A 27,904-nucleotide genomic window follows, 5' to 3' on the forward strand; every position below is an offset into this window, starting at 1 on the left:
ATTCTCTATTTAGGAAAATATTGATCCACAAAATCTAATGCTTATTATAAGACACATATTCATTTATTTTTATTCCATTCTTTTCTGTAAGATGTTGTCCAGGAGTCTGAACAGCTGCCCCACATCACCCACTGGCTATTCATGGTGTGAAAAATAAGTTAGGGAGTTCTGATGGTCTGTTTTGCTTCATTACATATAAAAACCTCTTCCAATCCAGATCCAAAGCCAACACTTGGACTTTTCTGTCACATTCAGGCCACCAATACTACGGCAGCCAAGATTACTCAGTGTGTAACCTGCCAGAAATCAAACATGAGTCGTTGTTTTTGTACAAGTCCCAGGTTACCCAACTAACAAACTACAAATCTGGCATGATCAACAAAGCAATTCATTGTGCCAATTATCAGCGAGCAGCATTGAAAACACAAATCTGATTATTTCATTATGATCGTGTTTCTGTTTGTGGGAGCTTGCTGTGCACAAATTGGCTGCCGCATCTCCTACATTGCAACAGCGATTACACAGGCAGAGATCATTCATTAGCTGTCAAGCTTCAGGATGCCCTGAAGGGTGGCACGGTGGCACAGTGGTTAGCACTGCTGCCTCACAGCCCCAAGGATCCGGGTTCGAATCCTGGCTTGGGTCACTGTCTGTGTGGTGTTTGCATGTTCTCTCCATGTCTGCATGGGTTTCCTTCGGGTGCTCTCATTTCCTCCTGCAGTCCAAAATTGGCCATGCTAAACTGCCCCACAATGTACCCGAACAGGCACTGGAGTGTGGCAATTAGGGGACTTTCACAGTAACTTCATTGCAGTGTTAATTTAAGCATTAAAATAAGTAAGCTTTACTTTTAGGTTGTGTTTATAATATCAAGTCTTTCTTTACTGACCATTAGGCCATCAATCTTAATGATACACCTCTCTGGGTGTGTAACCTACACCAGGTTAATGTCCAACAGGTTTATTTGGTAGCAAACGTCGCTAGCTTTCGGAGTGATGATCCTTCGTCAGGTGACAAAGGCAGCGCTCTGAAAGCTAGTGGCATTTGCTACCAAATAAACCTGTTGGACTTTAACCTGGTGTTGTGACACTTCTAACTGTGTTTATCCCAGTCCAATGCCGGCATCTCCACATCATGTGCAAGCTACATCAGAGTTGAAATGATGGATAAACCAGCAACATGTTTGTGTTGAGCTGTACAACACACTCTGTTCTACCTATAACTTTCTATCTGTAATTTTCCAACAACTGATAAGAAATAAAACAATCAAAGGCCCGAAACAAGGCAAGATCATGAGTCACTCCTGCTACTGTCCAAGTATAAACTACCCCATCATGCACCACCCCACTTGGACAATCTCTGCACTTTTTTTTTGACAGTACATTCATTTGTTAGGGTCCTGGATCAGAACCCTGACTTCCATTGACCCCCAACAATCTTTCTATTTTGGCATAAATAAGAACATAAGAAATAGGAGCAGGAGTAGGCCATCTAGCCCCTCGAGCCTGCCCCGCCATTCAATAAGATCATGGCTGATCTGAAGTGGATCAGTTCCACTTTCCCGCTTTCTCCCCATAACCCTTAATTCCCCTGTCTATCAGAAATCTATCTACCCGTGACTTAAATATATTTAGCGAGGTAGTCTCCACCGCATCAACGGGCAGAGAGTTCCAGAGATTCACCACCTTTTGAGTGAAAAAGTTCCTTCTCACATGAGGGTAGACTGTTTCACTCCAGGAATAATTCTACTGACAAATTAGGGATCTTTTATAGTGAACCTAACTTTATTTAAGAACACAATTTAAATATAATACTAGCAAATGAAGAAACTTGACCATTCACGATTGAGCAATATTTAAAAATGAAAAGGAAACAACTTCAATTTCTAACTTACCACTGTTTCAGTTCCAATTATGCAACGTGCCTCTTGCTGACTTAAATGCTACTTAAAAACAGTTAGCAGCCATAAATATACTTGCTAAGGGTCTAGCCATTCTTGAAGATTTCAGAGAGAGTTCCAGAAATCTTCAGAATCCTTCTAACTTCAATCAGGCATTAGCTGCAAACTAAACTGCTTTCTCCAAAGCCTTTTTTCTCGCTGCACATAAACCACATCATCACATGGCCCTGTCAATCACTCTCATCAGAAATCTCAAGGGAACTTAAGTAAACAAAATTCCATTAACTCTACTTAATATAACTACTTGCAAGGAAAAAATGATTATTTAGAAGCAAAATACTGCAGATTCTGGAATCTGAAACAAAAACAGAAAATGCTGGAAAATCTCAGCAGGTCTGACAGCATCTGCAGGGAGAGAATAGATCCAATGTTTTGAGTCTAGATGACCCTTCATCCAATGAGTAATTATTCTGCTCCTTCAAAATTTGAGTTGCGTTCCCACCAGACATACCGACTGCCTTTAGCATGAAGCTGAATTATTAAACATTACCTTCAAACACACAAAAAAACCAAAATATATATATCTGTCTCAGTTGCAATACTACATGTTATTTCCAATGAATAAATTAGGAGTAACAAACTGTCTTAACTCAATTTGACAAACAAAAGGCATCATTTCATTTTTGCATTTATTTTTACAAAATGAATAAGGATTTTACCCTTGGTGTAACAATTTATTAGTTGCATTGTTAACTTGTATTAATACTTTTCTTGTTATGGGAATACCATAGAATCTGATCAACAAAGAACTCCCAAATTCACATTAAAGTGCAACCACCTTCATAGCGTGAGATTAAAATGAATATGTCCTATTAAGTGCACATTACAACTTTCCTTTTTGATTAACCAAAAATAGACTTGCCATTTTATAATCATATCTGCAAATCTAGAAAATTGAAAGCCCAATTACGGGCTATCAGAATCGGTGTTATGACAATGATGGAAAGTTTGGAGCCAAGGTAAACCATCTGGAACAGTGTAAAAATACATTAAGGATTCTGAAATGAGTAGCAACCGTACAATTACCAACACCTACAAATTTCCTGTGATGTTAGAGTGCCATATTTTAAAAAAACACACACATCACCAGCAATCTCACAGTAATTAGTAAGGTTTTGTTCCGTAAAAGCTCTCTCAGAAGCTGAAATGATGCACGTGAGTTGGGAAGTGACAGGTGATTCTACTCAAGGTAAATCTATCTACTTGTATTCACAACGTGCCTCATCACTTTTGTCAAAATGTCCCGATGCCTCCAAGACATGTACAGTGACTGTTGCCACGTAGGTAAACACAGCAGCCATTCTGTGTCAGTCACAGCACAGCAGTGTGACTCATCTCTCCTCTTGGTGTCATTGGTTGAGGGAGTTAACACCTCATCCAAAGGGGAAGGCAGCTCATTAACAAGGCATCAAACTCTCCGCACTTCACCGGATTCTCAGCTTTAATTCTGCACCGTTTAATTCAACACCCACTGGCCTGAAGGCAAAAGGGTTACCATCTGAGCCAATATAACCTCTTCTAATGACCAAGAAAATGAGGCATTATGAGCTGACGAAAATCCAACACACTATCAATGATGAAAGAGAGAATCATAGAATCCCAAAAGTGCAGAAGAGGCCATTCAGCCCATCAAGTATGCACTGACTCTCTGACAGAATATCTTTTAATTTTGATTTGATTTATTACTGTTGCGTATATTATACAATGACAAGTATTGTTTCTTGCTCAATATGCAGATAAAGCGTACTGTTCATTGAGAAAGAAAGAGTGCAGAATGTAGCATTACAGACATAACTAGGGTGTAGAGAAAGATCAACTTAATGCAGGGCAGACCCATTCAAAAGTCTGATGGCAGCAGGGAAGAAGCTGTTCTTGAGTTGGTTGGTACGTGACCTCAGACATCTTACCCAGGCCATCTCCCCCTGCCCTAACCCCACATACTAACCTCACTAATCCCCCTGCAGCAGCACCACAAAACCTTTGCACGCTTAAGCAAGAGACCCAAGCGGCTGCATAACTGCGTCACAACTTGGACTCAGAGAATGCCAGCATCACGACGTTAAGTTATTGATTCAGCAAGCTGCAGTAATCTCTCGCAGATAGTTATCACCTGGAATCTTGTCTCGTGAATGCAGCTTTTTAAAAGCAGAGTCAGCTGCCACCTGGTATCTCCAGGATTGCAGCCGTACCCAATTGAAGTTATGAAAAGTCTATTACATCCTGCGGATAATTGCAGTGCGCTGCAGTACAATATCTCCAAATCAATGTTACATATCAACCAATCAAGAACAACTTCTTCCCTGCTGCTGTCAGACTCTTGAATGGACCTACCTCGCATTAAGTTGATCTTTCTCTGCACCCTAACTATGACTGTAACACTACATTCTGCATTCTCTCCTTTACTTCTCTATGAACAGTACGCTTTATCTGTGTAGCACACAAGAAACCATATTTTTACTGTATGCTAATACATGTGACAATAATAAATCAAATCTGTGAGTCAGCAATGCTAACCACTGTGCCATCCCCAATTGATGAGCAATTTTGTACAAGAATCTTGGTGATATAGAAATATCCCCCACCCTACCCCCCCACCAAAGAAATTCAACAAAATACAAAGAAACTCATGCTTCTCAGCCCAAATTCTACACTGTTACAAATGCCAGGTTTTATAAAATCCTTGTGTTTGAGGTCTACCACTTTGATTTAGAACAAAATAGAACACTGAAGGGGGTCATGTGATTTGTTCTGAATTCTAGCCACCAGCAAGCCTGGGTGGCTTTGTATTGGAAGTTTAGAAGAGTATCTGAGTTATTTTATAGGGAAAAGGAGCAAGATTGTCACACTTATAATTAAATGACTATACAGGTTATACTGATGGTAAATTGGTACTCTCCAAGCCGCCAGGTAGTTTTTAGGGAGTGCCACGTTTTTATAAATCATTTTACTTTAAACTGTTCATTTATTTTCAAGATAGAGTTCAGGATTTAAAGGATAGCTAATTATCATGTCTACCTAGATATAAGGCCCATGTGATTCACATTGCTATGAAAAGGAATTTGAGAGGGGGAGAGTCCATAGGAAGCCATTAAGGAAGGAAACCTGCTGTCCTTACCTGGTCTGACCTACATGTGAGTCCAGAAACACAGCAATGTGGTTGACTCTCAACTGCCCTTGAACAAGTAGGGATCATAGAATCCCTACAGTACAGAAAGAGGCTATTAGGTCTATTGAGTCTGTACTGACAACAATTTCATTCAGGCACTATCCCCATAATCCCACATATTTACCCAGCTAATCCCTCCAACCTACGGATCCCAGGACAATTCAACATGACCAACCCGCCTAACCTGCATGTCTTTATGGGGGAGGAAACTGGAGCACCCAGAGGAAACCCATGCAGACACAGGGAGAATGTGCAAACTCCACACAGTGACCCAAGCTGGGAATCAAACCCAGGCCCCTGGAGCTGTGATGGATGGGCAATAAATGCTGGGCAACCAGCGATGCCCATGTATTGTGAATGAATAAAAGCAACTTTAAAACCCAGCCCATTATGATACTGGATTGACAGCGGATTTCAATAACTTTGGCTTTGAAGGAGACTTTGGGTGTAAAATTATCAAGAGGGAGAGAGAACACAGCGGTGGGTGAAGGAGTAGAAATGATGGCAAGTCTGCACTACATTGAGGAGTGAATTCCAGTGTCACATCTGAACAACAGAACAAAGATTTCAAAACTTCCAGCACTAATGCTCTGATTCGATTCTAGCTAATTACGTTTTTGTGCTTTCTCAGGCCCCAGAGAGTGCGATTAACGCCAGGAATGCAGGTTGTGATGAGAGCTTAATCCTTCCTGGATCAACAATGTTGTTTCCTAGCCAATTAATTGCAACACGCTTTTTAATTGCTCTGTTGGGGATGCTCTCTCTCCGAACCTAATAACACAACACAACGGGAACAGAATAACCTGTGGGTGGTCACTCACCAGCAAATCTCTCCGCTTGATGTGGTAATCCTTGTGTGGATGAATCTAAGAGAATGTTGAGCAGAGGAAGTGGCTCATTTCCGCCTATGTTTACTGGGTATATCTCTAAGCCTTTTGATGAATGAAAATAAGTCAATTTTATAATTATATTGCTTCTGGCAAAAGGTCCAGTCTTTTGGGAGTGCATGTTAGCTAATAGTGGATGATTTTCCATCTGTTAACTGGGGAATTGTGGGACTCTGGTGGATGCAGACTCAATGGGCCAAAGGGTCTCCCACTGCACTGTAGGGATTCAGTGATTCTATGAATGTGCTCATAATCCCCAATATGAATTGTTGGGTGAGTCTCAAAGCTTCCTCACAGCACTGCGCTTATAAAGGAGAGTTCCTCCTCCGCCGTACTGCGGTAGGTAATGGCAAACCACATCTCACCCCTCAACACCATTATTCCTACAAAACTCATCTCCAAACTCTGTGGCCTTGGGCTCGGTTCCTCCCTCTGTGACTAGATCCTGAACTTCCTAATCCGCAATCAGTAAGGATATTAACAACATCTCCTCCAAGTTTATCCTAAACACCGAGGTCTCGCAAGTCTGTGTTCTCAACCCCTAACCATACTCCTTGTACACCTATGACTGTATGGCCATATTCCCCTCCAATTTACACCACCATAGTGGGTCAGATCTCAAACAATGATGAGACGGAGCACAGGAATGAGATAGAGAATCTGGTAAACTGCTGCAGTGACAATAATCTCTATGTCAATGTCAGTAAAACGAAAGAGGTAATCATTGACTTCAGAAAGCATAGTGGAGAACATGCCCATGACTACATCAACAGGGATGAAGTGGAAGTAGTTGAGAGCCTCAAGTTTCTAGGTGTCCAGATCACCACCAACCTGCCCAGTCTCTCTGATGCTATGCTTAAGAAAGCCCACCAACACCTCTTTTCTCAGGAGGCTAAGTAAAGTCGGTGTGTCCATGACAACTCTCCCCAGCTTTTATAAAAGCATCCTTTCTGGATGTATCATGGCTTGGTATGGATCCCGCTCTGTCCAAGACTGCAAGAAACTACAAAGGGCTGTGAACGAAGCCTAGTCCATCACACAAACCAGCCTCTCATCCATTGACTCTACCTACACTTCCCGTTACCTCGGGAAAAGCAGCCAGCATTATCAAGAACCCAACGCACTCTCTTCCACATACTTCCTTTGGGAGGAAGATGCAGAAATCTGATTACATATAACAACCAACTCAAGAACATCCTCATTACTCTTGAGTAGGTGGTGATGAGCCACTTTCCTGGGCAACTGCTATGTGATGCAGGGTACACCCACAGTGTTGTAAAGGATGAACTTCTGAGGCGAGCTGATGATAGAGAGGTAACAGAGCTATAGGGCAGGATCGCTATGAAATGGAGGTACAAGTCACGGCCAACTGAACATTATACAACTATAAAACTCATCTTCTGCAGCAAGAATGATGGAACAGAACTTCATGTGGAGTGCAAAGGTGTCCTGGTGGGTGAGGAAAATCAGACAAAATCAGGCTAGCAACATTACTATTTTGATGGCGTTAAGCAGACTTTTGGTTGTAACATGCGGCTTATAACAGGATGATCTCTCTCTCTGAAAACTCCTAACTAACTTATGAAATATGGAAAAGCTTTAGACCTTTGTTCATTTCACTGTTCATTCTGTTGTTAGTCCAATCAACCTGCAATTATGACCATGGATAATTTCAACAGAATGTCTCTTTTCCCCCCAAAAAAACTCAAGTGCAGCCTTAGAGTGAGAAAGACTTTTCTCTCCAATCCACCTCGAAGGATGAAAATGTTGACTGTGTTAATTGTGAAATTACAAATGAGACCTACATACAAGAATTTCCCACCATCTACAAATGTGTAAAATACTAGTTCTTATCACCGGCTGACTTTCGATTGTAACTGCAGAATATTGTAAAGTGAGGGATTGAGCAATGTGAAGCACGAACAAAAGGAAAGATTCAGAAACCGTAAAAATCCCACCCAAGGTTACAGACTTTCCCATACTCTACCCCTCACCCATTCTAAATCCCATGGCAGGCGGGCCAGTAAAATTCCGGCCAAAGGACAGAGTATCTAATTTTGTAACGCTGGCAACGAGAACGGAGAATTTGGTGCTCAGCCAAAACTCCATTCCCTGCAGCGGGACTGGAGAATCGTAGCCGCAGGTGAGGTGGGAGAATTCAAATCAGAATGGTGCGTGCCTTGGAAGGGAACTTGCAGTGAGTGGCGTTCTCCTGAACCTGCTGTCTTCTTGATGATAAGAGTTAGAAGTGCTGTTGAAGGAGCCTTGGTGAGTTGTTGCAGTGCATCTTGTAAATGGTACACACAGCTGCTACTGTTCATGGGTGGTGAAGGGAGTGAGTGTTAAAGATGGAGGATGGGGTGTCACTCAAGTGGGCTGTTTTGTCCTGGATATTGTTGAGCTTCCTTGTGGATTGTTGGAGCTACACTCATCCAGGCAAATGGAGAGTGTTCCCTCACACTCCTGACTTGGGTCGTGTAGATGGTGGACGGGCTTTGGAGAGTCAGGAGGTGAGTTACTCATTGCAGTATTCCCAGCCTCTGACCTGCTCTTACACATAGAGCTCATAGAATCTACAGCGCAGAGAGAGGCCCTTCGGCCCATTGAGTCTGCACCGAACACAACCCCACCCAGGCCCTACCCGCATACCCCAACATATTATACCCACTAATCCCTCTAACCTACGCATCCCTGGACACTAAGGGGCAATTTTTTAGCATGGCCAATCAAACTAACCTGCACATCTTTGAACTGTGGGAGGAAACCGGAGTACCCAGAGGAAACCCATGCAGACACGAGGAGAATGTGCAAATTCCACACAGGCAGTGACCCAAGCCAGGAATCGAACCCAGGACCCTGGAGCTATGAAGCAGCAGTGCTAACCACTGTGCTACCGTGCCACCCATGTAGCCATGGTATCCAAGGTTTATTTATTTGTCACAAGTGAGCCTACATTAACACTACAATGAAGTTAAATCTCCAAATCGCCACACTCCAGCACCTGTTTGGGTACACTGAGGGAGAATTTAGCATGGTCAATGCACCTAACCACCACGTCTTTTGGAGCACGCGGAGGAAACTGGAGCATCCGGAGGAAACCCAGGCAGACATGGGGAGAATGTACAAACTCCACACAGACAATGACTCAAGCCGGGAATCGAACCTGGGTCCTTGCCGCTGTGAGGCAGCAGTACTAACAATTATGCCATCATGCTGCCCCATAACCAGTTAAATTTGGGGTCAATGGTAACCCCTAGGATGTTCAGTGATGGTAATGTCACTGAATGCCAGGGGGTTGGTTAGATTCTCCCTGGAGATGTTGTTGGAGATGGTCAGTGACTGGCACTAGTTGGAAAGTAACATTCTGCCACACATCAGCCATGCCTGAATGGCATTCCAGGTCTTGTTGCGCGTGGGCATGGACTGGACCAGAAACAAAAGAAGAAACTCTGTCATTATCATAGCTCTTAATCCTTTATCACATACAAAAACACACCATGACAGCTGCTGCTGCCAAGACCAACACAGAGCTGAATAAAACTAATCACCTAAATACAGTGTACATTGGAAGGTGATGGATGGTATCATTGACAATGCCATCAAGTAGCAATCACTCAGCAATATCCATCTCACTAATGCTCACTTTGTGTTCCGCCAGGGCCCTTCAGCTTCAGATATCATTACAGCCTTAGTCTGAACGTGGGGTAGAGAGCTGAATTCTGGAGGTGAGATGAGAGTGAATATCCTGAACATTAAAGCAGCATTTGATGGAGCGTCAGGGAGTCCGAGCAACATCTTAATCAATGAGAACTGGGGGTTTGGTGGGATGGGGATGGGGTCTGGGGGGAGTCCCTGCATGGTTTGAGTCATACCCAACACAAAGATGTCTATAGTTTTTAGGTGTCAGTCATCTCAGCCCCAGGACATCGCTGCAGGAGTTCCCCAGGGCAGTGCCCCACCACCTTCAGCTGCTTCATCAAGGCCCTTCCCTCCATCTTAATGTTTATTGATGTCTGCACAACGTTCAGTATCATTGGCAAATCCTAAGGTACTGAAGCAGGGCATGTCTGCTCGCAACAAGACCTGGGCAATATTCAGGCTGGCGTTTGTAAGTGGCACATGAAACAATGACCATCTCCAACGTGAGAGAATCTAAACATCCAGCCAGCCCTTTGACCATCACAAATCCCCACAATAATGTTGGAATTATTGAAGGAGGATAAACATTTGACCAGATGAACATTGCATGAAGATAAATTTTAGGATCGACCATAGTTGAGTCATTAACACTTGTAGCTCCGAGACACAATGTGGTGCGTTCAAGTTCCGCCCCAGAACTTGCGCACAGAAGTCTAGACTGATGCTCCATTAGTGAGGGAGTGCTGCACTGTCCGAGGTGCGTTTGTTCAGGTGAGGAATTAAAGTGAGGCCCTGTCTGCTCCTTCGGGTGGAAGTGAAAGAACACTCAGCAGTAATCCCAAGCAGAACAGGGCTATTACTCCCAGTGGTTTTTTTTATTCATTTGTGGGACATGGGGCATCACTGGCTGGCCAGCATTTATTGCCCATCTCTAGTTGCCCGAGGGCAGTTGAGAGTCAACCACATTGCTGTGGCTCTGGAGTCACATATAGGCCAGACCAGGTAAGGACGGCAGATTTCCTTCACTAAAAGACATCAGTGAACCGGTTCTGGCCAATACATGGCTGGTATTTTCCAGCCATGCTGGGATAGGGGGGTGGATGGGTGGTGGTTGGAGTGGGGGGGGGGGGTTGGAAATGTTGTGACCCAGTGCTCTACTTGGCTTGCCTATCCCGCCAGTGGACAACCAACCATGGGGGGCGGGGGGTGAATTGCTTCGGGGGGACCAGAATATCGGGAATGGCTGAAAAATCCCGGCCATAAACAAAGTATTTGGTCAGTATTACATTGCTGGTTGTTTAACTGTGTTCAGTTTGGTTGATACATGCACTTATATTCCAACAAACGTATCTTCATTGGCAGCAAAATGTTTTGAGATATAAGAACATAAGAAATAGGAGCAGGAGTAGGCCATCTAGCCCTTTGAGCCTGCCCCACCATTCAATAAGATCATGGCTGATCTGTCGTGGCTCAGTTCCACATTCCCGCCCTCTCCCCATAACCCTTAATCCCCTCGCTTATCAAAAACCCATCAACCCGCGTCTTAAAAATATTGAGCGAGGTAGCCTCCACCACTTCAACGGGCAGAGAATTCCAGAGATTCACCACCCTTTGAGTGAAGAAGTTCCTCCTCAACTCCGTTCTAAACCGCCTCCCCTTTATCTTGAGGCTGTGCCCCCTAGTCCTACTGTCTTTTTTGAGCGGGAAGAGTCTCTCCACCTCTATCCTATCCATCCCATTCATCATCTTATACGTCTCAATGAGATCTCCCCTCATTCTTCTAAACTCTAACGTGTACAAGCCTAGTTTATTCAGCCTCTCCTCATAGCTCAACCCCCTCAACTCCGGTATCAGCCTAGTAAACCTCCTCTGCACTCCCTCCAAGGCCAAAATATCCTTGCGCAGGTGCGGCGCCCAAAACTGCACACAGTACTCCAGCTGCGGCCTCACCAATGCCCTATACAGCTGCAGCATATATCCTGTGGTTATACAAGGTGCTATATAAATGCAAGTCTTCCGTAATGATGCATGCCTACAAATTTCATCAGGAACAGAAATGGCATTTATTAATAAGGAAAAACTGCACAGAGAATGGCAGCCTCCCCTCCCCCTGGCTGCCTCAGTCCCTACATGTCTTCTAGATGTCTTCTGCTTAAGGTAGGACTCCATTCCCTGGGGTCATTACCCATTCTCAGTCCCAAATGGTCCCCCAAGTCAAGTGACTCTCTTCTGCTATGTTGCCCTTAATGGGGCAACTACCATATCTTCTTATCCTGGAATACTAACATAGAGACTGTTTTACCATCATAGAATCTCTACAGTACCGAAGGAGGCCATTCAGCCCATCGAGCCTACACTGACAACAATCCCACCCTATCCCCAGAACCCCACAGATGTAATCCCTCCAAAACTAGGGTCAATTTAGCATGGCCAATCAACCTAACCCACACATTTTTGGATTGTGGGAGGAAAACAGAGCATCCGGAGGAAACCCACACAGATACGGGGAGAATGTGCGAACTCCTCACAGTCAGAGACCCAAGCCAGGAATCGAACCCAGGTCCTTGGCGCTGGGGGGGCAGCAGTGCTGACCATTGTGCCACTGTGCCACCCAATAAAAAGCTTTGCAGTGAAATTTGAAGTTGTGCAGGCTAAATGATAAAAGTGATTTAGGTATAAGTAGTTCAAAAGTTGCTGGAAAGAAGTGATTAATACATATCGTTATGAACATGCAAATTAACCAGCATCATTCGATGGGGGAGAGATACTCCAGAATGTTTAGATCATTTCTGAATCTCCACTGAGAGCTTTTCAAATAGGGTGTCTTGCCTTTAACCTCACTGTATGTTTGATGAAGTTGCTGCTTTTGTGTAATAATTTGCCACTAAACCCGTCACAGAGAATTAACACTGTTAATCAAAGGTGGATATAACCTTTTAATGACCTGGAAGCTGGTAATGACGTCCGTTCAACCGATTTGGTTCAGAAAATGAGCAATTCTGATTCTGGAATCTCATTTCTGCAGGTTCAGAGATTGCAAAAATGTCAAATTTTAAATTAGGTTTTTATCTCCATCGTCTCCTTCTCCTATCCGCCTGAATCCAATCAATCTTTTCCCCATCTTTATCCCCCTCTCTGTATCCGGTGTGGCTCTGAATTCACCCTCGTTTACCCTCCTTCTCAATTCTTTCTTCATTTGCTTTTCAATCCATCAATTGTACTAATTGGATGCTCGGTGGTTAGCACCGCTGCCTCACAGCGGCAGGGACCTGGGTTTGATTCCCGGCTTGGGTCATTTTCCCTGTGTCCACACAGACAGTTTCCTCCGGGTGCTCCGGTTTCCTCCCATAGTCCAAAGAAGTATGTGTTAAGTTGATTGATCATCCTAAGTTGCCTCTCAGTGTCAGACGATTAGCAGGGTAGGTATAATTTTAACCTAATTATTAGCCACAAGTAGGCTTACATTAATGCTGCAATGATGTTACTGTGAAAATCCCCTAGTCGCCACACTCTGGTGCCTGTTCGGGTACACTGAGGGAGAATTTAGCATGGCCAGTGCACCTAACCAGCATGTCTTTCGGACCATGGGAGGAAATCAGAGCATCAGGAGGAAACCCATGCAGATACAGGGAGGACATGCAAACTCTACACAGACAGTGAACCAAGCTGGGAATCGAACCTCGGTCCCTGGTGCCATGAGTGCTAACCATTGTGCCATTCTCCAAATAATTGGGGTTATGGGAATAGGGCATGGGTTGGATTGTGGTTAGTGCAGACTCGATGGGCTGAGTGGCCTCCTTCTTCATTGGGGGTGTTCTATGAATCACCATAGAATCCCTATAGTGCAGAAGAGGTTATTTGGCCCATAGAGTCTGCACCAACCCTCTGGCAGAATGATAAGGCAATGCGCTCTTTTATTCCCCTCCATCAAGTTCCAGATGTCTCAGTTGCCCCGGTGAAACTATGAGCATCTCAAACTTCAAGCAACTGTGTGAAGCAAAGAAATTTTTGAAAGCTAGGGACAAATCTAACAGCTCAAACCCCCTTCAAATAAAGCCTGACAGGTTTGTGTTTTTGTCTTTCAATTGTTCAATGGCTTGCCAATGTGTTCAGTAGACTTGGGAGCTTCTGAATAAAATCTACAGTTCTGACATAAATTAGCACAGATCAAATCTCAAACACCATCTCACTCGTGCATAACAAATAGGACAGTTAATTAGGAGGAAATAATTAGAGTTTCTGAACTAGCGCTGATGTGACTAGACTATTCTTAACACAGTTCTCAAAAATGTGTTCCCTCATTCCGACAGGGACTTCTAACCGCCACTGACAAGTCTGTACAGGTAATTCTTTAAATTCTTTCATGGACGCGGGTGTCGATAGTGAGGTGAGACTTTATATTGTCCATCCCTAATTGTCCTTGAGAAAGTGAGCCACCTTGTTGGACTGCTGTCCACATGGTGTAGGTACTCCCACAGTTAGAGAGGGAGTTCCGGGATTTTGGCCCAGCCACAGTAAAGGAATGGCCAATATATTTCCAAGTCAGGGTGGTGTGTGGCTGGGAGGGGAACTTGCAGGTAGTGGTGTTCCCGTGCGCCTGCCACCCTTGTTGTTCCAGATGGTCAAGGTCACAGGTTTGGAAAGTGTTGTGGAAACAGCCTTGGATGAGTTGTTGCAGAGCATCTTTAAGATCGTACATACACACACATTTCTGCCACTGTGGGGTGGCAGCACTGCCCCTGACATTAAAGCTGCATTGGATCGAGTGCGGCATCAAGGAGCCTGAGCAAAACTAGAGGCAATGGAAAATGGGGGGCAAGATTTGGCATGTCCACTACAACTCACCAATTTTTACAGATGCACCATAGAAAGCATTCTTTCTGGTTGGATCACAGCTCAGTATGGCTCCTGCTCTGCCCAAGACTGCAAGAAACTGCAAAGGGTTGTAAAGGCAGCTCAGTCCATCACGCAAACCAGCCTCCCACCCATTGACTCTGTCTACACTTCCCACTGCTTCGGAAAAGCAGCCAGCATAATCAAAGACCCCCAAGCGCCCCCAGACATTCTCTCTTCCGCCTTCTTCCTGCGGGAAAAGATACAAAACTCTGAGATCACATACCAATCAACTCCAGAACAGCTTTTTCTCTGCTGCCATCAGACTTCTGAATGGACCTACCTCGTATTAGATTGATCTTTCTCTACACACTAGCTATGACTGTGACATAACATTCTGCACCCTCTCCTTTCCTTCTCTATGAATGGAACATCTTCTCTGTATAGCGCGCAAGAAACAATACTTTTCACTGCATACTAATGTGACAATAATAAATCAAATCAAAAAGTCTCCATTTGATGGAGTCATGCCTGGTTCAAAGGAAGATGGCTGTGGATGTTAGTGGGGCTATTACTTCAGTCCCAAGACATGACAACAGGATTTCTGCACGGTAATATCTTGGGTCAAAGTGTTACTTGCAAAACTGCCCCCGTCCCCCTACTCCAACGCCCTCCTCCTCTTCCCTCATCCATCTCCGGGGAAAGAAGTGCTACTATTTGAATGGACCTACCCCATTTAAGTTGATCTTTCTCGACACCCTAGGTATGACTGCAACACTACATTCTGCACTCTCTCGTTTCCTTCTCTATGAACGGTGTGCACAAGCGATGGATATGAGTTAAGTCATCAGACAGACAACATATACCTCCCGCTCCAGTCTGTGTTCCACCTTTATGATGTGAACATCGTTTGGCCTGTCCCTGATATTAAATGAAAAGTTTACCCCTCTGCAGTATGAGTCACCAAAAATCAAGCTCTTCAGTTTAATCTACAGAGTCTGACCGACTGCAGATAAAGTGCTCCACAAATACACATGCCAGCGTCATCATTATTGTCAAGTCACGCGCAAATAAGCAAGGTTATTTTTCTGACTCAATGGGGTCTTAGGCCATACAGCAAATTAACCCACAGCAAATTATCTTCCCATGATATATCAAGCTCAATATTTGGCTCCACTGACGTCAATAAATATACAGCTTGACACCATCCAGGACAAAGCAGCCTGCCTAATTGGCACCACATCTACAAACATCCAATCTCTCCACCACCGATGTTCAGTAGCAGCAGTGTGTACTGTCTACAAGATGCAGCGATTCACCAAAGATCCTTAGACAGCACCTTCCAAACCCATGACCACTTCCATCTAGAAGGGCAAGGGCAGCAGATACATGGGAACGTCACCACCTGCAAGTTCCCCTCCAAGTCACTCACCACCCTGACTTGGAATTGCATTGCCGTTCCTTCACAGTCAGTCAAAATCCTGGAATTCCCTCCCCAATGGGTCAACCCACAGCACGTGGACTGCAGCGGTTCAAGAAGGCAGCTCACCACCACCTTCTCAAGGGCAACTAGGGATGGGCAATAAATGCTGGCCGACCAGCGATGCCCATGTCCCACAGATGACTAAAAGATAAATAGAACGGAATATCAAGAGTGCTTTGTAACATACGACAGCTACACACCCATCCAAGATCAATTTCTACTACAGTGACTTGCCCAATGAGTATCAGAGCATTGGACCATCCTTCATCAAACCCAATTGGGAAAAGGTTGGTATGATTTCTGCTGCTTAGCAACACAGGCCACACAATTCGAATCGATATCTCCCATTGTTCGGTTGCTATGGATGCCATTTGCAAAGCCAAAGCCTCACCATCAACAAACCGGTTGTTGTCATTGACCAGAAACTTACTTTGACCAACCACATAAATACTATGGCTGCCACAGGGGGTCAGAGGCAGGGGATTCTGCAGCAAGTAACTCACCTCCTGACTCCCCAAAGTCTGCCCACCACCTACAAGCCAGGGGTGTTGATGGAATACTAGCCATTCCAGCTCCAACAACTCATGAAGGTCAACACCATCGAAGACAAACTGGCGTGATCAATCAACATCACATCCTTTGTCTTAATAGAAACATAGAAACATAGAGGATAGGAGCAGGAGGAGGCCATTCGGTCCTTCGAGCCTGCTCTGCCATTCATAATGATCATGGCTGGTTGTACAACTCAATAGCCTAACCCTGTTTTTGCTCCATAACCTTTGATTCCACTCATCCTAAGTGCTACATCCAGCCACCTCTTGAATACATTCAATGTTTTGACATCAACTACTTCCTATGGTAAGAATTCCACAGGCTCACCACTCTTTGGGTGAAGAAATGTCTCCTTATCTCCGTCCTAAATGGTCTACACTGAATCTTCAGACTGTGACCCCTGATTGCGGACTCCCCCACCATCAGGAATATCTTCCCTGCATCTACTCTGTCTTGTTCTGTTAGAACTTTATAAGTCTCTATGAGATCCCTCCACATTCGTCTGAACTCCACCAAAAACATTCCTAATCTTGTCAATCTCTCTTCATACATCAGTCCCGCCATCCCCGTAATCAGCTGGTAAACCTTCACTGCACTCCCTTGAGAGCAAGAACATCCTTCCTTGGAAAAGGAGACCAAAGCTGTACACACTATCCTAAGCGTGGCCTCACCAAGACCTTGTATAATTGCAACAACACTTCCCTGCTCCTGTACTCGAAACCTCTCGCAATGAAAGCCAACATGCCATTTGTTTTCTTTACCAACTGCTGCATCTGCTTACCTTCAGTGACAGGTCCAACTGCACACTCCCCTCTCCCAATTTACATTCGGGTAGTAATCTGCCTTCTTATTTTTGCTTCCAGAGTGAATAACCTCACATTTATCCAAATTATATTGCATCTGCCATTGATTTGTCCACTCACCCAACCTGTCCAGGTCATTCTGAAGGATCTCTGCACAGTTCACCTTCCCACCCAACTTGGTATCATCTCAAACATTGTTCCCTCATCTAAATCATTTATATTGTGAATAGCTGGGTTCTCAGCACCAATCCCTGTGGCACCCCATAGTTACTGCCTGCCAATTTGAAAAGCACCCATTAATTCCTACTCTTTGTTTCCTCTCTGCCAATCAGTTTTCTATCCATCTCAATACACTTCCTCCAATCCCATGCGCTTTAATCTTACACGATAATCTTTTACGCGGGACTTTGTCAAACGCTTTCTGAAAGTCCAAATATACTATATCTACTGTTTCCCCCTTCTCAACTCTACTAGTTACATCTTCAAAGAATTCCAACAGATTTGTCAAGCATGATTTCTCCTTTATAAATCCATGCTGACTCTGTCTGATCCTGCCACGGCTTTCTAAATGCTATGCTATAAAGTCCTTGATAATGGATTCAAGAATTTTCCAACTACCGATGTTATACTTAGTGGTCTATAATTCCCTGTTTTCTCTCTACCTCCCTTTTTGAGTATTGGAATGACATTAACTGCCCTCCAATCTGCAGGGACTGTTCCAGAGTCTGCAGAATCCTGGAAAATGACCACCAATGCATTCACTATTTTTAGAGCTACTTCCTTAAGTACTCTGGGATGTAAATTATCTACTTAATAATCTGCCTTCAATCCCATCAAAGTTCCCAGCACCAGTTCTCTACTAATATTAATCCCCTTCAGTTTTTCCCTCTCACTAAATCTTGCATTCTCCAAAAATTCTGCTGGAGAACATTCCAATCATTCATTCCCTCCACCGCCACAGCCCATTGGCAGCTGTTTGTACCGTCTACAAATGCCCTCCTTCAAGAGTGCCTTCCAAAATCATAGGCTGGCATTTTCTGTCTGCTTTTGCCAGGGGATCTTCCTGTCCCTCCGATGGTGCACCACTGCCATGGATTTCCCAGTGGTGAGGCTGCATTCGATGGGGAAACCCCACTGTGTTCCCTGACCTACACCGGTTTCTTGTCAAGCAATGTCTTGATTTTAAAATTCTCATCTGTGTTTTTAAGTCCCCCCATGGCCTTGCCCTCCCAATCTCCCAATCTCAGTAATCCTCTCCAGTCCCTCAACTCTCCGTGATCTCTGCACTCATCTAATTCTGGCCTCTTCAACATTCTTTATGTTCATCGTTCCAGCATTGTTGGCTGTGCCTTCAGTTGCCGAGGTCTTACATTCTTGGATATGCTCCCTACACCTCTCCACCTACTTCCTTTAGCCACTCCTTAAAACCTGCCTCTTTGACCAAGGATGGCACTCTCTGGCCTCCCTGTGGCATCTTTCTCACGGCACGAGGCCGTGCGTCATCAGTGAAATCTTCATCTTCACAGTGGTCCCTCCACTGTCAATGGGATTTCCATTGACTCCACCCCATGCCACCAGGAAACCAACGGTGGGGATACGTCCTCGGGGGGACCAGAAAATCCCGCCAGTTTGAAAGAGCCGGAAAGTTCCGGCCCAAGTTTTTTGGTCAACTGACTTAAAATCATCTCCGACAGCTTGGTGTCATCTTTTATTTTCAAATCCTCCAGCGCAGTGGGACATTTTATTGTAAGAGTGCTATATAAATGTAGGTTGTTGTTTTATTGCTTTTATTTCCATCTCTCAGTTTGTTCACACACGGGTTCCTACAAGAATAATTCTATGAAATTCTAGGTGAGAAATGTCTCCTGCTCCCTAATCTGTGCAGAATCCTGCCTTGACATTACACCGCCAATTGTAAATTACCTTCTGTTAGCGCTGTGTCAGCAGGGAGGGACTACCTTGCTGCAATACAGTGTGAATCATGCCCCTCGGCAGCTCAGATCACTGCAGGGAAGGGAAGCCACGCAGCGTTCTCCCTCAGCCCCGAAGAGCGACCTATCACATTTTCATACCCATCTGGCTAAATGCCGACGAGAGTGGAAATAATCGCGATCCTGTCACTAATAAGATGGTCGTTTTGAAAGACTTGTTTTCTAGCCTGAAGCCAGCACGGCGTAATTGCATTGGGACTGTATTAATCAGAGATCCTTTCCTGCATTGGGAGTACATCAAAGCAAGAGGGCTTGCAAATTGTGTTCTAAAAACTTCTGCGTAATCCCAGACTGCATTGGCTTTGTAACGTTCATTTTCCGCTAACCGAATTAATCCTCATCGCTCCGCCTTACAGCATCCAGAGTTCCTCTGACTCTTGGCCAGGTTATAAATATTTATTGTGTTGCTTTGTTAATTTGCTGTTAGTGCGCACTGTTGTTTATTCAATAGTTTACATGAAGCACGGCACGAGAATTATACAGAAATACATTGATCCAAATGGCTCAGTACACATTGGGTTGAGAGATTCGCTTAGTCTTTTTAAATGTCATACTGTTGAAGAGCCTAGAAGGACAGGAGGGGCGCGCTGGCACAGTGGTTAGGGACCTGTGTTCGATTCCCAGCTTGGGTCACCTTCACGTTCTCCTCTTGTCTGTGTGGGTTTCCTCCGGGTGCTCCGGTTTCCTCCCATTCTCCAGGTTAGGTGGGTCGGCTGTGCTAAGTTGATCCTCTGTGTTAGTGGGGTAAATGTGTAGGGTTATGGGAACTGGGCCTGGGTGGGGTTGTTGTTGGTGTGGACTTGATGGGCTGAGTGGCCTCCTTCTGTAATGTGGGGATTCTATGATTCACTCACTGTGAATGAGGTGACAGAACCAGAATAAGACATCGGCGACACGGTGGTTAGAACTGCTGCCTCACGTCACCAGGGACCCGGGTTCAATTCCAGCATTGGGTGACTGCGTGGAGTCTACACGTTCTCCTCATGTCTGTGTGGGTTTCCTTCTACTCTCCAAAGATGTACAGGTTAGAATGATCTGCCACGCTAAATTGCCCCTTAGGGAATCATAGAATCCCTACAGTCCCCACGCCCGAGTCTGTGCTGACAACAATCCCACCCTATCCCCGTAAACCCACATATTTATCTTGCTAATCCCCCTGAAACTAGGGTCAATTTAGCATGGCCAATCGGCTGCACATCTTTGGACTGTGGGAGGAAGCTGGAGCACCCGGAGGAAACCCACGCACACACGGGGAGAATGTGCAAACACCACAAGCTGGGAATCGAACCCAGGTCCCTGTGAGGCAGCAGTGCCAACTACTGTGCCACTGTGATGCCCCTTAGTGTTCAAAGATGTGTGGGTTAGGTGGATTGACCATGCTAAATTGCCTGTTAGTGTCGGGGGATTAGCAGAGTAAATACATGGAGTTACAGAGATATGGCCTGGGTGGGATTGTTGTTGTTGCCAAATTGCCTCCTTCTGCATTGTAGGATTCTATGACTCTAGACAGTGAATGGTAATGATCTAAATCGCATTGTTTAGGAGGGTGGTGAAGTGTAGACATTAGTGATTTGAAACGGGATGGGCTCTTGAGGGAAATTAGCTTGCGGAGCTACGGGAATAGAATAGGGGAATGAGATTGACTACAGAGAGCTAGCGTGTACTTGATGGGACGAATGGTCTCCTCCTTAGCTGCGATGCCTCTCTGGTGCAATGCTGACAGAGACACTGAACAATTCCGGCATTTTCTGTTTTTATTCCAATGTCACCTTCACCTGACATCCATGTAGGGGGGGAGGGAAGGGTGGTGGACATTGTTAGAATGTAACCGGTGACAACTTTGATTGGACGTAATGTGACCAATGGAAAGAAGATGTAAGGGTCAGCTGACCCCATAAAACATGGAACCAATTACTGAGTGATGTAATAGTCAGCTGACCAGCTAATTCATTATAAATAAGGAACTATGTAGAACTGTGTAAAGCTTGGAGCGGCCCAGGGCAAGGCCCCAAGTTTGGAGTAATGCTTTTTTTTAAATTAACTCCTTTCTTTGATTTATAAGTTGGACAAAGTTTTGCTGTAAGTTCATTAACTGCATTTTGAAGAGTTCCTTCTGAAGGAACAGACATCAATCAGGAGCAGAAATTATGGGGTAAATTTTCCAGTCTCGCCCACCTGGGGAATCGCCACTTGCGGAACAGAAAGTTCGATTGAACTTGAGTGGGAATTCCTGTTCTCGGGGCGGACGACACCGGAAAATCCCACCTCATGGTTTTCCTCTCCTCCTCCTCAACTCAAATAACGAGATGCCCAAACTCCACCAGTAGGGCGCAACTAACTGAGCGCAGAGAAGGTGTAAATCCTTGGCCACTGTTGCTCAGTAAGTGAGCAAGCTGGTGCGACCAGGTTGATAATGTTAATATATTCAGAAATATTTCACACTCTACTATCTTTTTAAAAAAGGAGCAATTGCAAATAGTTCAGCTATGGAGCTGAAATAATGTTACTTGCTGCGGAATTGGAACTGGAGTGCTTATCGTTGCATCCAGGAACGATTGACTTCTCCGCAGGAGTGCAGTTCTCTGCCATTTATTAAATGAGAACCCCTGGAGGTTTAATTATCGACAACCAGTTTGAAAGATCCAAAACTGTGGATATTCAATCACGGACATGTGCGCTATAGAGTCATAGAGGTTTACAGCATAGAAACAGGCCCTTCAGCCTAACTTGGCTATGCCGTCCCTTTTTTAAAACTAATCCCAATTGCCCGCATTTGGCCCATATCCCTCTATACCCATCGTACCCCTGTAATTGTCTAAATGCTTTTTAAAAGACAAAATTGTAGCCGCCTCTACTACTACCTCTGGCAGCTTGTTCCAGACACTCAAAACCCTCTATGTGAAAAGGACCCTTTAGTATCTCTCCTCTCTCACCTTAAAGCTACACCCTCTAGTTTTAGACTTCCCTACCTTTGGGAAAAGATATTGACTATCTAGCTGAGCTGTGCCCCTCATTATTTTATAGACCTCTATAAGATTACCCCTAAGCCTCTGACACTCCAGAGAAAAAAGTCCCAGTCTATCCCACCTCTCCTTATCACTCAATCCATCAAATCCCAGTCGGAAAGTAAATCTTTTCTGCACTCTTTCTAGTTTAATAATATCCTTTCTATAATAGAGTGACCAGAATTGCACACAGTATTCCAAGTGTGGCCTTACCAGTGTCTTGTACAACTTCAACAAGGCATTCCAACTCCTGTATTCAATACAGGAGTTGGCAGGATTCCCCGATCTTGTCTGTGCCCGCTCCACTACAAGTGAGAATGGAGAATTTGTCATTTGGGCCGAAACTCCGTTCACTCTCAGTGGAGAATCCCCACTGCGAACGAGGATGGAGGTTTTTTTTAGCGGATATCTCTTTGCGCTGTGTTAATTGTAGCTGGAGAAATTTGCACACAGATCCATGTGACTCATCCCAGAGCGCCACCAGTGGTGGGAGTATTGCATGTCAAGAAATACAGCATTTGATTGTAAAAGGTGCTACCAGGAGGCTTTCCGTTACGAGTTTAGCAACACTGGAATACTGTGAACAGTTTTGGTCCCCTTATTTGAGTTGCCATCAGAGGCAGTCCAGAGAAGGTTCACTAGCTTGATCCTAGGTATGGAGGGATTTTCTTATGAGGAGAGGTTAAGAACATAAGAAATAGGAGCAGGAGTAGGCCATCTAGCCCTTCGAGCCTGCCCCTCCATTCAATAAGATCATGGCTGATCTGAAGTGGATCAGTTCCACTTTCCCACTCTCTCCCCATAACCCTTAATCCCCTTGTCTATCAGAAACCTATCTACCCGTGACTTAAATATATTCAGCGAGGCAGCCTCCACCACTTCAACGGGCAGAGAATTCCAGAGACCCACCACCTTTTGAGTGAAGAAGTTCCTCCTCAACTCCGTTCTAAACTGCCCCCTCCCCCCTTATTTTGAGGCTGTGTCCTCTAGTCCTGCTATCCTTGAGTTTGAGATTGAGCAGGTTGGACCTGTACTCATTGGAGTTTAGAAGAATGAGAGGCAATCTTTATTAAAACACATCGGGTGCACAAGGGGTTTGACAAGGTGGGTGCTGAAATCTTGTGGGAGAGTCTAGAACCGGGGCATAATTTCAGGTCGCCCTTAGGAGACAGAGAAGAGGAAGAATTTCTTCTCTCGGAGGGTAGTGAATCTATGGAATTCTTTACCACAGAGAGCTGCAGAAGCTGGATCATTGAGTATGTTCAAGGCTGAGATAGATAGATTTTTAACCAATAAGGGAATCAAGGGGAAATAAGTAAGGGAATAAAGCAGGAAAGACTAGCCATGACCTCACTGAATGGCAGAACAGACTTGTTGGGCCGAATGGCCTACTTCTGTTCCTATGTCATACAAGCTTATCTCGAGGTATTCCCACTGTCACAAAAATGATACCAAACCGCCTCAGCGGGAGATCTCAAGAATTAATATGAACAGAAATATATCCAATAATTAATTAAAAGAAAAACTCACCCAGTAAACACGAGGCAGAGCAGGGTACAAATCAGTATTGAAACTTGGTTACTCATGGCAGACTGTGTCCTCTGAATGGCTCGATGTAAATCATTCTGCAGAGAAAGAAAGTTCTGTTAGAGACCCAAATACAAAGTGCTCCACACAAATCTGTCCAGATACATTACAGCCAGCACCAAGGAATTTTCCAACAATCCAATTTCCCTCCTTAACTAATGAATCGTAGAAACCCTACAGTACAGAAAAAGGCCATTCCGCCCATCAAGTCTGTACCGACCACAATCCCACCCAGGCCCTACCAACTTATCTCTATTTATTTTACCCACTCATCCCTCTATCCTACACATCTCAGGACACTAAGGGACAATTTAGCTTGACCAATCAACCTAACCTGCACATCTTTAGACCATGGAAGGAAAACGGAGCCCCCGGAGGAAACCTACGCAGACATGAGGAGAATGTGCAAACTCCAAACAGACAGTGACTCAAGCCGGGAATCGAACCTGGAGCTGTGAAGCAAGCAGTGCTAACCACTGTGCTACCGTGCCGCCCAAATGATCTTCAGTTAGTTTCTAAAATATGGAATAAGGTAGGTTCTTGGAGCGACACAACCCCTACTGCTCTCTTCTGAGTTAACATAGGAAATAAGAGCAGGAGTAGGCCATTTGGCCCTTCGGGCCTGCTCCTCCATTCATTGTGATCATGGCTGATCATCTAACTCAACAGCCTGATCCCGCCTTCTCGCCATTTCCTTTGATCTCTTTATCCTTAAGAGCTATCACAGAATAGAATCCCTACAGTGCAGAAAGAGGCCATTCAGCCCATCGAGCCTGCACCGACACCAATCCGAACAGACCCTATCTCCGTAACCCGATGCATTTACCCTACTAATCCCCCTGACACTTAGGGTCAATTTAGTATGGCCAATTCACCTAATCTTGATGACAATGGGAAACCGGAGCACCCGGAGGAAACCCACGCAGACACGGGGAAAATGTGCAAACTCCACTCTGACAGTGACCCAAGTCAGGAGTCGAACCTGGGTCCCTAGTGCTGTGAGGCAGCAGTGCTAACCACTGTGCCACTGTGTCGCCCCTGTCTTTCTTGATACCCAAACCCTAACCTCATAGTTACCCTGCAAATCTCGCTGACACTAAGGGACAACTTACCGTGGCCAGTCCGCCCAACCTGCACATTTTTGGAGTGTGGGAGGAAACTGGAGCACCCAGAGTAAACCCACGCAGAGATGGGGAGAACATGCAGTCTCCACACAGACAGTGGCCCGAAGCCGGAATCGAACCTGTGTCCCTGGCACTGTGAGGCAGCAGTGCTAACCTATATCTACAGTATCACTCTATATCTAACTCCTTCCTGAAAACATATAGGCCGGAATTCTCCCATCCGGCCCGCCAGTGGAATTTTAGTGGGCGGATTGCGGAGAATGTGACGGCCAGGTGGGAATTTCTAGCTTTTAGACCAGAACAACCAAAGAATTCTGCCCACAATGTTTTGGCCTGAACTGTTTTCCGTGGTAGCCAATGACTCAGGCTTACCACTCTCTGGGTGAAGAAATTTTTCCTCATCTCACTCTTACAAGGATTTACCCTTCATCCTTAAGCTATGACTCCTGGTTCTGAACTCCTTCACCATCAGGAACATCTTTCTTGTATCTACCCTGTCTAGTCCCTTGAGAATTTTATCAATTTCAATGAGATTCCCCCCTCATTCTTTGTAACTCCAGTGAATTGTAATCCTAACTGACTCAATCCCTCCTCTTGCACCAGTCCCACCATCCCAGGAATCAGTCTGGTAAACCTCCTCCTGCATAAGTGTAGCGATTGGTGTAAGTGTGATCTTGTCACACTTGTCATTACTTGAGGAAATGTGTTGTGATGAGGAAACATTAAGATTCCAGGCCTGGCACTATGGTAGCGTCAGCTGCAACTCCTTTTGCAATGGAAGGAATTCCAGACTATGGGGTCCCTCCAGCTGTGCCACATTCCCGCAATGTTTCAGTCAAGTGCCAGCCTGGATCATGGGCAGCACGGTGGCATAGTGGTTAGCGCTGTTGCCTCACAGTACCAGGGACCTGAGTTCAATTCTGGCCTTGGGTCACTGTCCGTGTGGAGTATGCACATTCTCCCTGTGTCTGTGTGGGTTTCCTCTGGGTGCTCCGGTTTCCTTCCACAGTCCAAAGATGTGCAGGTTAGGTGGATTAACTATGGTTTGATGGGCTGTAGGACCTGTTCCTGTGCTGTAATTTTCTTTGTTCTTTTAGTTCTTTGTTCTAAATTGCCCCCTAGTGTGTAAAGATGTTAGGTTAGGGGGATTAGCCATGGGAAAGATATGAGGTTACAGGAAGTGAGTGAGGGAGGAGGCCTGGGTGAGATGCTCTAACAAAGAGTTGGTACAGACTTGATGGGCCGAATGGCCTCTTCTGCATAGTAGGGATTCTATAATTCTGTGTTTGAGTTTCTGACCCATCGATTTTCAACCTTGGTGAAGGAAACCTATAATATGTGACGAAACTTTGTGGAACCACAACTCTCTTTCCCCTCCCCTCCCATCAATGTGCCCCTTGAATGGACAACTTTCTGATTATAGGGGTGTGCAAAAATCCAGTCCTATGATCTGTCAACCAGTGGCAATTTTGAAACTAATCATTGGGAAAGGAACCACATCCATCTTCAGACAAATGTAAAGGTTTGGCCATCTCTGCTGGATTGCCATTATTCATTAAGAGGAGCAACTCTCAAGCAAAAACTTTGAGCACAGCCTAAGAATTGAGAAAGATAAAGATTAACCTCACCCTTTGAGTAAAAAATTTCTTCCTCACGTCTCCTCTACACCTTCTGCCGCTAATCCTGAATCTGTGTCCCCCGATTCTTCACCAAGAGAAACAGTTTTATCCTGTCCACTCTATCTCTTCCCCTCGTAATTTTGTACACCTCATCAAGTCACCCCCTCAGCCTTCTTTGTTCCAAGGAAAATAACCCCGATCTCTCCTCAAAGCTACACTTTTCTGAGCCTGGCAACATTCTTGTAACTGACATCAACAGAGCGGGTATTATAGCCAGAACAGTGAATTCAGCTGTTTCCACTCCATTGGTTAAGAACAGATGTTGCTGAGTTATTGAACTGTATTTATCTCCCCAACTGCAATGTGACTAAACAAGGAGGAATTTCATTCCAGGAATATGCACAGAGAGGTCACAAATGAGCTTTGCTTGATCCGTGAGTGTTGATTGTTCTTTGCTCACCTCTCACAATACCATCCCCAACTCCACCTTCCCTTAACAAACGAACACACTCTAATCCTATGAGTAATACCTGTTCTCTCAGATTGTCATTTCCCAACTACTAGATGTGGATGTGAACAGAAAAGCTTCAACTGTTGGAAGGATGAGAATTCCTGACTCCCAAACTGTTGACCAGTCTTCCTTCTCTTTAGGTGTTGACATTCCCCAGAAATTTGGAGTTTTTAATCATAGAACCCTACAGTGCAGAAAGAGGCCCTTTGGCCCATCGAGTCAGCACCCAACACAATCCCACCCAGGCCCTACCCCCATATCATACCCACTAATCCCTCTAACCTATGCATCCCTGGACACTAAGGGGCAATTTCTTAGCATGGCCAATCAACCTAACCCTCACATCTTTGGACTGTGGGAGGAAACCCACACAGACACGAGGAGAATGTGCAAACTCCACACAGACAGTGACCCAAGCCGGGAATCGAACCCAGGACCCTGGAGCTGTGAAGCAGCAGTGCTAACCACTGTGCTATCGTGTTTGAAGTGTTTGGTGACGCAGATTACAAAAGCAGGGAAGTCATGTCGGAACCCATTGATGGTGTTTGGACCATCATTGGCAACAGGCTGTGAAAATTCTTGCCCCTAATCACTTACAATCATGTTCTCCAGCGCATGCTTAGCCAACCAGCAGTTTAGGAACACTGGAATGAAGAGGTTCCTCAGGGGTGGCCAGAAAATCTGTAAAGGGAGGAAATGGGACAGATTCACTCAGGGGGAAAATGCGAGATAATATTAACAAGA

General features: G+C 44.9%; 1 protein-coding gene across 3 annotated transcripts in view; it reads right to left on the minus strand.

The window, feature by feature from the left end:
* The window catches only part of kcnt1b (potassium sodium-activated channel subfamily T member 1b), a 443,838-nt gene that overhangs the window by 131,502 nt on the left and 284,432 nt on the right, over positions 1 to 27,904 (minus strand). For all 3 annotated transcript variants that reach the window (XM_080212543.1, XM_080212545.1, XM_080212546.1), the window contains 2 exons: positions 27,758 to 27,841; positions 23,850 to 23,944 (listed from right to left, as the gene is read on the minus strand). In XM_080212543.1, coding sequence (XP_080068669.1) covers positions 23,850 to 23,944; positions 27,758 to 27,841 — 179 coding nt within the window. The remainder of the gene's footprint in view (positions 1 to 23,849; positions 23,945 to 27,757; positions 27,842 to 27,904) is intronic.

This window comes from Carcharhinus amblyrhynchos, chromosome 25, assembly GCF_965287045.1.
Source record: "Carcharhinus amblyrhynchos chromosome 25, sCarAmb.v2.hapA, whole genome shotgun sequence".
Classification (NCBI taxonomy): Eukaryota; Metazoa; Chordata; class Chondrichthyes; order Carcharhiniformes; family Carcharhinidae; genus Carcharhinus; species Carcharhinus amblyrhynchos.